We start from the raw sequence: 13,211 nt of genomic DNA, 5'->3' as shown, positions 1-13,211 counted from the left end.
GTTTCAAGAAGGTTTGGAAAATATAAAATCTGAAGATTTTTTTCTCTTTTTACAGCTTCTTGCTCTGATAAATGGTATGATCTGGGTGCCACATTTTTACTCACTATGGGCTAATTTTCACTACAACATAACATTCTTTGGATCAGAAAAACTTTGATTAGAAGTAGAGAGAACTCAGAAATGTTCTCTATGCAATATTAAATAATTAAGTTTCTCTGATATATTTTGCAATAAGTGAAAAAGGTAGCTTGATAGTTTTATTTGTCATTGCAAGGAAAAGAATTAAAAATAAATAAATGTGCACCACCGAAGGGTACAGCAACAAAACATATCCCACTGATGAAAATTTCATAAACATAAAAACATCATAAAAACATAAAAGCATCCTAAAACAAATATATCAAAGATGTAAAAGTAGAGTGCATATAGGCAGGTTAGCTGGCTAAAAGCAGGTTATTGCACAGGTAATGTGAGAGGGAATTTAAAGTGCGAATTTCTGTGGGGAAGAAACTGTTACTAAATTGGGATTTGTGTGCTTTTTGGGACTTATAGCACCTGTCTGATGGTAATAGTTCAAACAGGTGTTGAGTAGGGTGTGTAAACAACCTGGAATCAATATATCCAACATTTTTGCAAGTGTTCTAAGGTAATAATGATGCTCTCCATACTGTAGATAATTTACATTTTTTCCCCAATCTCAAGAAAACTTTTTCCCACTTCTTTGTCAATCAAGTCTTGAAAGATGTTTCACCATGGTGAATGTATCTTCTAACAGCTTGCTCTTCTCTTTACTGTTTTTGAGCCATGCTGCATTTATTTTATCAGTCCAGTGCGCTTCACTTTCCTCTCAGTCTCTCTAATTTGTTCCAATACTTATCTCTTCTCTGCGATGTAAATACACTGCCTGCAGTTCAGCTGAAAAGTCAGTGACACATATGAGTCACTACTGGCTTCACAGTTGCACAGAATACTTTTATTTTTATTTACTGCTTTTACATGATCTGGTTTCTGCAAATGGTTTATTTCTGTCAAATTTTTTAAATCAGACAAATGTGACTTGGCTGAAATATCACAATTTTACTTTGACACATGACCATGCAGCATAAGACAATTAAATAGCCAATGATCCTGGCTCTAAAAAAAAATTGTGTTATTGTGGTGATTTTTAAAAGATGCATTTCAAACCTGCTTGTGGGTTTTGGGGCTCAGAGGGTCAAATAACAGCAAATCTATTCGTGACTCCTCTCACTAACATGTCCATAAATCACAATGCATGTTCATAAACACACAATATCTGGACAAAGTGCTGTCTTTGGCACATCTCTCGTGAACTGGCAATGCTTCCAAACCGCCGGTGGCATTTATCTCCAGATTCTAAGAGAGGGTGCCATCGAGCCAACAAATCTACTCAGATACATGGGTATCAAATTATGGCAATTATAGCAAATGGATTCACACAGTACACACTGTGCAGCAGCCAAGACCAGGCCTGTGAGGCTATAGCTATGGTATTCAGCAAGTGTGGGCAAGGAGAGGACCGTCAGACAGTTGAAGCTGCAGCAGGTAGAAGGAAAGCAGAAAAACGGTGCTGAGACGGGACTGAAAGTGAAGAAGAGGACAGACGTAAATACGATTTGCAGTGTTTCCATAAAGTAATGATGGTAGCAGGTAGAGGAAAGAGATGCAAAACTAGGCAACAAATCTCACACATTTCCCGCTGCAAAATCTCACCTAAACTGCTTCCAGGAAAAGGATCTACTGAGCCGACACAAACAAATAAGCATTCATATTTGCTTTCATATCTCAATAGGAGGTCGTTTTTTTGTTGTCGTTGTTGAAAGATAAAACTTGAGATTAATGTTGGATTTACATCTCAGGTATCATGGCAACAAATTGAGGAGGACAGCATGGAGGAGACAAAGAGAATGAAAAATAAAGCCAAAGAGGGGCAAAAGATTGAATAGAATAATGAGAAAAAAGCGATGGGGAGGAAAACAAATAGGAGACACAAAGCAGAAAGCTGATGGGAAAAAAAGAGCTGCAGGGTGTGATGGTGGGTTTGAAGGAGTCGGTGGTGGAGTCAAATATAAAGTATTGTATCAGTGGTTCTGTGGCCTTCAGCCAGTTAGGAAAATCTGGGCAAACTCCAGTGAACTCATACATTGTTTCATGTAATTGATTTGGCACTGTAAAAATGTATATAAAAAATAATGTCACTGTATTTATCAAGAAAAATATTTTTACAATTTTTTCCTATTTTGTTGAATTACAGGGAAAAATCTCATAGAATACCATAGAGAAAAAATACTTTTACTGTGTTACAATTAAAAATCTGTATTTTTATAAGTGGTATTTTTGTTTAAAATTGGAAATATCTGTAAAATGGTAATATTCGATTATTTAAAAGAAAATGTACACTACTGGTCAAAAGTTTTGAGACAGGTTCTCATTTATTTGACCAGTAGTGTATGTATATTTCAGGGTAAAAATGGTAAGTACAAGGAAATGTTGTGTTTTGTTAAATTACATATATTAACTTGTGAAATAATTTTGAAAATTCAATATGAAATTATTTAATTAATTGTTGATTTATTATTACAGTTTCTAACCATGATTTTAAAAAACAATTCACGGTTCTATTTCAGATTTTCTTCATTTTATTAATTTAGATTTTTGCCATTAACTTAAAAAGCCAGAAATGTAAGCAACATCCACATCAAAAATCCGTATTTTCGCAAATAATTGTTCTTTTACAGTACTTGACAATCAAGCTACACTATTTTTAATGTATTTAAATCAACAGACAATATTGTTGTTTTACAGACATTTGTCATAGTTTAAACGAAAAATTCTGTGTATTAAAGATTGACAAATGACATAATTTACCATTTCATTTGTCTATTTACAAATTATCAGTGTTTTCAAATAACAGAAAATAACTACAAAAATCCCAAAAAATAAATTTAAACTGGCATGCTAACTGTCAATAATCAGGCCAAAATTATGTTCATATCAAAAAAATCTGTATTTTCAGTGTCACTGTAATATTACACTGTTTTACCCAATATAAATCAATGAAAAATATCTTTATTTTCCATATTTTTGCCATTTAAAATGTATTTTTAATGTTAGACTGCAGTTTAACATTTTTTCTTTAGACCTTCTTGTTTTTTCCAGATTCTCTTTTTTAAAATAAAAAATGCAAAAAGAGCACACGTGCAGAAAGCACCTCTGAATGTTCAAGATTTGACACCTGCACACAACAAGTTAAATGACCCACCTCTGTCACATGCATATCATGTCTTCAATATATATAACATAGGACAAGAACTTTTAGGCACTTCAGATTTTTAATTTCTTATTCATCACAGAAAACCACTAAGGAGGCACCTAATTGGTCAGTAGAGATTCCTGAGAAACGTGTTTTATGGTGCGACATCATAATCAAGCAATCTCTAGACAGCTGTAAGAAGAAGCTCAGTATTCTCAGTTTGGGTCACGATGCCAGAAATCCATAGTCAGCACCAATACTGTCAGGATTTTAATTTGTGTATTTCAAAAACGCAAAAAAAAAAAAAAATGTAAAATTAAAATGGAAAATTCTGTAAAACTACAGACTTTTTTAGTTGTCATTTTCCTCGAATTTCCAAGGAGATTGACACAGAGTAGCCCAATATTTCTAATTTAAATGGTGGCTGAAATGTATATTTTTACTGTAGAAGTCATCAATGAAACTTCGACTAAATGTCTTAATGAAAAAAAAGAGAAATCAGAAAGTTGGACTGTCATAGTGATGGCTGCATAGAGAAGAAACACACCAACACTGACAGAGTTCAAGTCTTGCAGCTGTAACGAGTCAGAAAAAGCACATTTATGTGAAGTCTTGGCTGTAATTATCTCAGTATTTTGGATCGGGTCTTTCTAGACTCGCTGCTTCCAGTTTGTCTCCGCTTGGACTGATCCTATGCAGTGACTACAAATTCTGCGACGTCTTGCAGCCATTTTTAAAACATCTGTCAAGTTTCTCACAGACAAGTGGCTGACAGCAGATTTCACATTTGCATCACTCGAACATGTTAAACATGGTCAAAGTGTTGAAGCAGCCGCCATCTCTGCTGCTGATTAATCATGCGGATAAAGGTCCCAGACTGAGACAGTCTGAATGTCCTCCTTGTAGCTGTGCATATGATGCTGAGTGGATGTTTGATTAAGAGGCTGATTGATTTAATTAAAGCTGCAGAATTCAGATTCCTCACTGCAAACATGCTCCAGGAAACAAAACAGGACTGGATCAGCCAGAAACACTGGTTTCAATCAGTACTTTATATAGAAATACTGCAGAAACAGATGAATCTCTCTGTATTTTGCAGCTTATTGGAGTTTTAAATTTACTTTCTGTGGCGACATTCCCACAGTGAAACAGTTTACATCAACCAGCAATTACTGGTTTCACAGAGCTGCAGGGGGAGGCCAACAGAGGAAAAAAAATCGAAGAAGCATCCAAGACAGTTTCTGATGCTTGAGATAAAAATGAAACTTAAGAGGAAGGAGAGTAGTCTAAAAAGAAAAGCAACAGAGAGCAGAGGTCATGAGCACATACTGCCAGTGTTGGTGTCATTACCGTCACTACAAGAAGGTGGACGCAATAGTGCCACAACGCTGGATTAAATAATTCCATTAAAAATCCTACAGAGCAATTTGATAAAGACAAATGCATGAAAACCCCTGAAACAAAAGATAAATCTGTCTTTCACGAAGGATGTTACTGTACAACTAAACTGCAATTTCATTCAGATTTTCAAAGAAATGTAATTTCACTATGAAACAAATTAATTTTCTCCCCAAAAGCTGGGACGGTGATGATGCTCAAAAGGCTTTCAGTTTGAAAAAAAGATGGCAAAAATGTGAATCTACAGAGCCTCCAATACAATAGCTTAAAAAACAGAAATGTTAAAATCATAAATTTATAATAGAAAAGAGGGGAGGAATTAGCAATCCAGTGCAGATTTTTACAATTTCAATTCCTTTTGTTTTTAAACAGAATTTATGTTATGTATTAATATAAGACTTTTACCACTGTGATCAGATTCAGACTTAAATTATAAATACTGAAGGTCTGTTGTGTCGATTTTGTAAAGAAAATAAGTGGTCTCTTAATAAATGTTTTAAAAGCTCATATGTTCGTAATATTATACAAGTCCTGTTAATAACCTTAACAACAGCAGCAATAATAATACACACAAAAATGTTGTAAACAAATACATAAAGTAATATTCTGGCAGTTGGGGTGCCAAAAACAAACAAAAAACTTGCAAAATAAAAGAAAATAATCCTTTTCCACGATTGAACTGCACTTTAAACAGAACCCTGAGACTATCACAGAGCAGGTGCATTTATACTGAGACTTGATTACACACAGGTGGATTCTATTTATCATCATCAGTCATTTAGGACAACATTGGATTATTCAGAGATCCTCACTGAACTTCTGGAGTGAGTTTGCTGCACTGAAAGTAAAGGGGCCAAATAATATTGCACGCCCCACTTTTCAGTTTTTTATTTGTTAAAAAAGTTTAAAATATCCAATAAATTTCATTCCACTTCACGATTGTGTCCCAATTGTTGTTGATTCTTGACAAAAAATTAAAATTTTATATCTTTATGTTTGAAGCCTGAAATGTGGCGAAAGGTTGAAAAGTTCAAGGGGGCCGAATACTTTCGCAAGGCACTGTAGATTTTCTAGCCTTCTACATGAGATGAAGTGCATTATTTTAGATAGATATTTACATGTGTTAAAACAATGACATTAGCAATTATATACTACGCCCTGTGACAGACTGGTGACCTGTCCAGGGTGTCCCCTGCCTTCGCCTGAGTCAGCTGGGATAGGCTCCAGCCCCCTGCGACCCTAATGAGGATAAAGCGGTGTATAGAGAATGGATGGATGGATGGAATTATATATTACAGATGTCATTTTTAAAATTGTTTCACACTGGTCAATGTCCTTTATTAAATACAAAAAATAGCTGGAAAAAAGTATTTTGCAGAAATTTTAGGTGATGTAGCTGCTGCCAAATGAAATATTTTTAAAATCCTTTTATTTTTTGTTGTACATTTTTAGTCTGTCTTTGGAATAAAAGCACAAACTAAATTGTGTTTTTATACTTGTGGGCAAAGTCACCAAATTTTTATAAGCTGCTTTTTTAAAAATCAGATGTGACTGGAGACTGTATATGTGCATTTAAAATGACATTTATGGTTCTCTCTCCATTCATTTAGACGGGAGTCTGGTCAGAAATAACCTCCTGGGGGGTGACCGAGCCCATAAAGACTAAATTAAATCAAATCCTAAACAATGTTTTGCTTCTGCAACCGCTGAACTGTCCCCACAAGACCAATTAGGTTTCATCTAATCTCAAGTCTGACGCCGTCACATTCCGGCTCTGCGTTCACGACTCCGATTCCATGTGAGAAAGTCTATAATTGCATGAAACCTCAGACAGGATTAGAATGACCTGAGGACAGGTCAGAGTTCTACGCTGAGCTGCCGTTTAATTTCAGGGAGAAGCAGAGAGAAATCCTGACAGGACTGTGAAAGTTTCTACCATCTGGAGGACAAAGAAATATGACCGAATCAAGCAAACCTGCCCTGGAGGAGTCTGGTGCTGCTGAGAGAAGAAGAAAAAGGCCTATTGGAGAATTCATAGGGATGGTGTGACAGTTGCTCTGGTTTTATTTCTGCTTTCTCACTGAAAATTTCACCAAAAATGAAATTTAAACTGTTGCAACAACAAACATAAAACAAACGAGGTGACTGACATTCACAAACAAGCAAATTTAGACATTACCAAAATAAGAAAAGAAAATGTCAAGTATTCATCCCATTGTGAGGATGAATACAGCAGAGGCTGTAATTGTGGTTTGAGACGTTGGCTGAAGCGTCTGCCAAAAATCCCATCTGAACCATCATTTACACCATTTCAAGGCTTCAGCACTCGCACACGTTTTTAAAAAGCTGCAAAGGAACACAGCACAACATCGGCTTTCTCTCAACAAAACACGCAGAGGCAAATATGTTTTCAGAAAAAAATGTTTATTGAATTCAAATGAAAATATTATTGTGGCTTCTGCTGTGTTTTATCCACTGACAGATACATTTACAGGAGCGTAAAAGATGGGAAGGACCTCTCAATATATCATCAGCAACACCAACAAAATAATTTAAAAAGCCGAATTGCCAGCTTTATCATACCGAAAAACTGTATTAACCCTCTGAACTTGCTCCTGGCACATTTTTCTTCACTGTGGGCTCATTTTTCACTGAAATATAAAGTCCTGTAGCTCTATGGAAAAACCACAACCATGACTAGAAGTAGAAAGAAGCCCAAAATCATTTTTTGTCATTATTTAGTTTACAATTTTTTTTAAATATTTGGAACCAACCTATACAACATTTTTCCAAGTGTTTACTGATTTTAATAGCAAGGTCAACCAATATCATCTCCACACAATGTAGATATTTTCCTACTCGCATTATTAATTGGTTGCCATATTTGTCTTCAGTTCAGCCTAAAAAAAGTCCTTGAATTTTTATCACATGCCCTTTGATTACATTTTAATAACTGATAGCATTGTTTTTTTATTCAGAATTTTTGTATTTTAAAGAAATCCAGTTTGAACAAATGGTTAATTTTTGAAGAATTTTTAAATGAGAGGTGTAGAATAAACCAAATTTGATGAAGTATTAGAATTTCAAGCTTAGTTTTGGTTGAATTAAATAGTTCCAAGGACTTTTGGAAAACTGAAAATCCTAAATTATTTGTGTTTTTGCACTTTCTGACTGATACATTTAAATAAATAACATGTCTTTTAAACCCACTGATGGGTTTGGGGGGGGGGGGGGGGTCAGAGGGTTATAGCAGTACAGCTTTAGTATAGCACTAAGTTTAATTTAGAGATCTTTTGTTGAGGTTTGAACTTAAATCTTAACTGTAACACAAAACAACATGGTTGCGATGAGGAGCACAGAATTTTTGGTTTTCAACGAAATTCAGTTGCAACAAATGTCCTATTTTTGGTGACTTCTTCAATAAGACATGTAGAACAAAGGAAATTTGATGAAATACCATTATTTCAAGCACAGATCTGTTCAGGTTGAGTAGTTCAAGAATCTGTAGAAAGTTGAAAATCCTTCAATTTTGGTGACGTTTTTCAGTTTATAGCTAATAATTTTTTTAAAAAGTCTTTCAAACTAACTTGTGGGTGTGGGGGTTCAGAGGGTCAAAGAGGTACAAAAGGTGTCATTCTGAAATATTTCGTTGGGGTATCAAGCTAAATTTACAACTTTATTCCAACTGTAACAACAAAACACGGTTGCAATGACGAGCACAATTTTCTTTTGCTTTAAAAGATATCCAGTCAGAACAAATGTCCTATTTTTGGGAAATGTTTTAATGAGAAGTGTAGAATAAGCAATTTTGATGAAATCTCACAATTTTAAAGTTAGTTTTGGTTGAACTGAGTAGTTCCAGGACTTTTTACAGTTTCTAGGTAATATATTTTGAAAATAACATGCCTTTTCAACCCACTAGTGGGTTGTGGGGTTCAGAGGGTTAAAGCAGTACAAAAAGTGTAATTCTGAGATATTTTGTTGAGGTTTGAATCTAAATCACAACTGTAACAGTCCTGCTGGGCTATCCAGAGTTGACCCGGTTGTTTCCTGTTTTCTCTTGTTGGCGTCTGATTGCTCACCTCAGCTCTTACAATCACTTTTAAAATTAGAGTTGGCTTGATTCATTTCCTCCTCACTGCGGGGCTCTTGCTCAAATTTCCTTATTTTTTGCACCATTTCATTTCAATTCCTTTCCCTCGGGAATGAAGTTCTTCAGCAATCACCATGTACAGTAAGTGCAAGAATATTGCATTCACAGGCTTTTTGCAGCTCAAACGCATGAGGACAGCAATCATGAAGCTTTGTGAAATGACTGTTTTCAAAAGAAGTCTTTGATTTACAGGAAAGAATCAAACTCGTCCTCCCACCTACAGCCAACGAAGCAAAAATCGGAGGTTTGTTCAGATGCCACTTACCTGCTTCTACTGAGCTCCTTTCAGTGAAGAAAAGGTCAGAGCATTAAAAATTATAGCTTCATGTGTCAGTACCAGGGAATTCCTTTTAAAAACTTTTTCTTCACAAAAGAGAAAATGCCTTTATGGTGGAAAAATGCAGTTTGTAAAAAGGGAAACTTCTTTCTGGTTGCAGGACACTTTTCTTCATACTTTCCTTTTAAAATTGTTCGGAAAAAAATGGCAGGTCCAGATGTAAGCATTTCAAGAAGAGTTTCCTCGGCTCAAGAAGGTCTTGAATCCAGACGAGCGGCAACTTCCAACAGACGTGAATTGCTTTCCTCTCAGAGGCTCTGTTCTGCCATTTCCCTGCCGAGGTTCTTACCTTCTGAGATCTCGTTGGTTTCCTCGGTGCCACTGCTGCTTTGTCTCTTTTGGGATTGAGTTGTTTCTGCAGCTGATTGCTGAGCTGAAAGGAAAAACAAAAAGAAAATATCTACCTTAAGAAATGGTCTGAGAAGAACTACACAGTGCAGAAGCTGGAATGCATTTTGTCAGCTATTAAATTATCATCAAACGTTTAGATTTTCTGATTAAAATGAAATAGTTTCCAGTTTCCACATTTTTTCATCTATGACAGTATATTAAACATCTTTTGGTTGGGCAAAATACAACATTTGTGGACGTCATCTGTTACATTGATCAGCGTTTTTCCCTATTTCTGATATCTTGGAGATGAAACAGCAAATCAATGAATCGATAAAGTAACAAATAACAGATTAACCCTCTGAACACAGCACCGAATTTGTTGGCTGGTTTGAAAGACAACAATGTCAAAATTTCACAAAGAGCACTACAAAACCGTAAAAAGAAAAATTTGTTTGATCACTCTTTTCTACAGTCCTTGAACTGCTCAGTGACATGCCAGTCTGTTGGAAAACGCAACTAAAGCTGAGCTTAAAATTTAGATATTTCATTAAAATCATCTTATTCTACACAGTTCTTTGAACAATAATTTGAAATTGAAACCACATTCTGTAATATACATCTGGCGTAACTGTGACAGGAGCAAAAAATGCCCAGTGAGGGCTCAGAGGTCAGACGGTTAATCGACAGTGACAGTAATAATTATTTATTTTTACTGCACTTTAATTTGTAAAAGTTAAAAAAAAATAAAAAACAACGCTGGCATTAAGAAAATTTATGAATGAATCTCCTGCTGAGTCACAGGCATTTTTTGTAGCGTCACAACCCAAACAGCTAACACTGTAGCGACTGCTTTAGCATAGCAATCCACGATTTGCATCTATATTCACAAAGTCTTCTTCACAGCTGCTGCAGAGATTTATCAGATTTCTGAGTTCAGTAAGACTTGCTTCTCACAGCTTTAAAAGTACTACTGACACACAACCTGGAGCTAAGACTTTAGTCATCAGAATATGCAGAGTTTAGCACCATAATTACTAGTGGATGAACATCAAATGATTTTTCTGCTGCATTTCTGCATCAGCACAATTTTTGATGTCTAGGAGACGAAACGACAAATTAATGAATCGATAAATTAACAAATAACAACAGATTAACCCTTTGAACAGCCTGTTATGCTGATATATACAAATGAATGAAAGACCCCATTCACTGCTGTCTGCGTTTTATAAAATCAGTGAAAAATTATGATAAATCCTGTTCTCAATATTAATCAGAATTATACTGATAATCATTTTGGTCATCAGCATCAGAGAGATGTTAGCACAAAGCACAACTAATGGCTTGTTGAGCTTAAAACCATTGTTGTGCAGATGAAGGCTCAACTGATGCATCAAACAACCGTCTTTTATGGGACCATGCTCACAGCCCGATAAAGAAAACCAAGTCATTGTGAGTCCAAATGGAGTTTTGGGTTTTGTTCAACTGGTGTGCAGAAGCTAAGCCTGGCCGTGTTCAACTTGCATTGTAGTACACCTCTCAAAGAGACCCTGCTTTTACAATATTAGGTTTGCTTTACTTCCAATGTAGAGCTTTTAGTATCAAAAGCTACCAATAACAGCTTCAGCTGTTTAGACCTACACGGTTTCCTTCAACAGTGGAGTGCCAACATATAATAAACAAGAATATAAGACAGCAAAATGGGTTCTAAATGCTGAGTCAAAGGGATTTTTCTCCTCCGCTATGAATACAGGAAACACCTGTGGATGTGTGCATTCAGAACCTTCTTTAAAAGCTCTACATGCAGTTCCGCTGTTTTTCCTGAATCACAGCACAATGAGCAAATAGCAGCCTCCTGCTGAATGTCAGCCACTGAAACTAAGTAAACAGTTGGCGTTGTTCTGTATTCAAAATACTGAGCCGAGGCGCTCTGCTGCTGCTGTCGTTTGATTTCTTTGCTGCGCTCGCGTTTCTTCTCGGTATTGCAGCAGCAGCATGAGGCCAAGCAGCGGAGGTCGGCTTTCAGATGTGACTTTCTCACACGGCTCTGAATCACAACGCCCACTGCTGTGTCGCTCAGTACAAACTATCAAACCTCTTGTGGCCACACCCCAATCAGTGATGTCACAGCAGGTTCTCCGCCAATCACAGCTGATAGGGAAACACCCGCTGTGACATTACTGATTGGAGCCACAATCTGGTGTCACATGGTGGTCGACTGAGTTTTCTGCCATGAGTGGCGGCCGCCTTCAACATTTTTTTTTTTTTACATTTTGTTGATCTTATAACTTTTAATGACACCTACTTTGATAATTCTGTTAAAATCCCATCTGAAATCAACAATTCTCATTTAAAAGGCTGCATTTCTCTTCAGAATCCCACTGAGGGACGATGTCTTACCTTCATGTTTGGCCTGAAGAGGTTTGCTCTCCTTCCCCCCTCTGATCGCAATGATCTTAAAGTTGTATTCTTTCGACAAGTCAAAGTCTTCGATGATCAGTTTCGCGTCCTGCTTCGATACCTCAGCCACCCTCTGCACTTCACCTGTGACCAGGAGAGACGAAGAAATACTGAGTCTGATAATCAGAGAAAAGAAACACTTCTTTTGAAAGGTTAAAATAATTGTCAGTCCTGCACTCAAACAAGTGGCCCATTAACTCGAAACTTCAAGCAGTTTCTGGGTGGTTTTTTTCGCTCCTGTTCAGTGGTGGTGAAATTTTTTGGGTGGGCTAACAAATGCATAATACCGATTAAAAGCAACATCACCTATGATACACACAGTTACATCAATTACAGGCTCTCTCCCTCTCACTCTCTCCCCCTCTCTCCCCCCTCCTCCCCCTCTCTCCCCCCCAAAAAATCTATTTTTGTGATTGATAATTTTACAAAAAAATGAAAAAATCTGGAATCAACGTGTCCAACATTTTTAGTGCCCATAAATCTTACTAATACTAGACAAAATGGTGACTACTTAAAGATAATTTCTTTAGTTTGGTTTCAAACTTGTCTACTATCCTTTTTCAGTTAAAAAATAAAAAAAGCAAAAAAAAAAACAAAAAACAACCAAGCTTGGCCAAAAAGTTCCTGAATTTTTGTCACATGACTTTTAGTCACAGATGAGTAATTAATGACTTCATGCTTGCATTGAGAAGTGCACAGTTTTTTTGTTTTTTACAGAATTCAGTTAATACATTTTTTTAATTTTTGGTGAATTTTAAATGAAATGCATCAAATATGATTTGGTTTTCCAGTAGAACGGCATATCAGACTATAGCTTTTGTCACTGTTGACTGCCCTGCGTGTGCTTTAAGTACATATATTTTAAAGCTGCAAGTAGTCTTTATATTTTAAAGTCATTTATATTTTAAGGTTCATTTTTATCTGTGGTTTTCTGTCATGTAGCACAATGACTGCTCATTTTTAGATTATACTTTCTGTCAGATCTGGGACTCAAGTCATTTTCTTAACCCTCAGGCGACCAAGCTATTTTAGCGACTAAAATGACCGACTGGGGTCATTTATGACCCCACTATATTTTACACAGGAATATGTCTACTTTAGTGCCTCTTTTTGTGCTTTCTTACCGATTCCACTCCACTGCAGTATTCTAAAATAACCTTCTGTAATTATTCATGGATTTTAATCATTTTGACTCAGAGCTAAAGTAAAACCATATGAACAATATGATGCATTGTAAGAACGCAATAACATTTATTTAGACA

The 13,211-nt window shown here is 36.1% G+C and overlaps 1 protein-coding gene across 3 annotated transcripts in view; it reads right to left on the bottom strand.

Annotated features, from left to right (window-relative positions):
* The window catches only part of LOC110966091 (collagen alpha-1(XIV) chain-like), a 332,534-nt gene that overhangs the window by 296,224 nt on the left and 23,099 nt on the right, over positions 1-13,211 (bottom strand). For 2 of the 3 annotated variants that reach the window (XM_051955093.1, XM_051955094.1), the window contains exons 4-5: positions 11,890-12,033; positions 9,449-9,532 (exon numbers count right to left, since the gene is read on the bottom strand). The exons of the other annotated variant lie outside the window; for it this stretch is intronic. In XM_051955093.1, coding sequence (XP_051811053.1) covers positions 9,449-9,532; positions 11,890-12,033 — 228 coding nt within the window. The remainder of the gene's footprint in view (positions 1-9,448; positions 9,533-11,889; positions 12,034-13,211) is intronic. 3 annotated transcript variants of the gene reach the window in all.

Source organism: Acanthochromis polyacanthus, chromosome 11, assembly GCF_021347895.1.
Source record: "Acanthochromis polyacanthus isolate Apoly-LR-REF ecotype Palm Island chromosome 11, KAUST_Apoly_ChrSc, whole genome shotgun sequence".
NCBI classification, from domain to species: Eukaryota; Metazoa; Chordata; class Actinopteri; family Pomacentridae; genus Acanthochromis; species Acanthochromis polyacanthus.
Note: the sequence above shows the minus strand (reverse complement) of the source record. Positions and strands in the feature narration are given on the sequence as shown.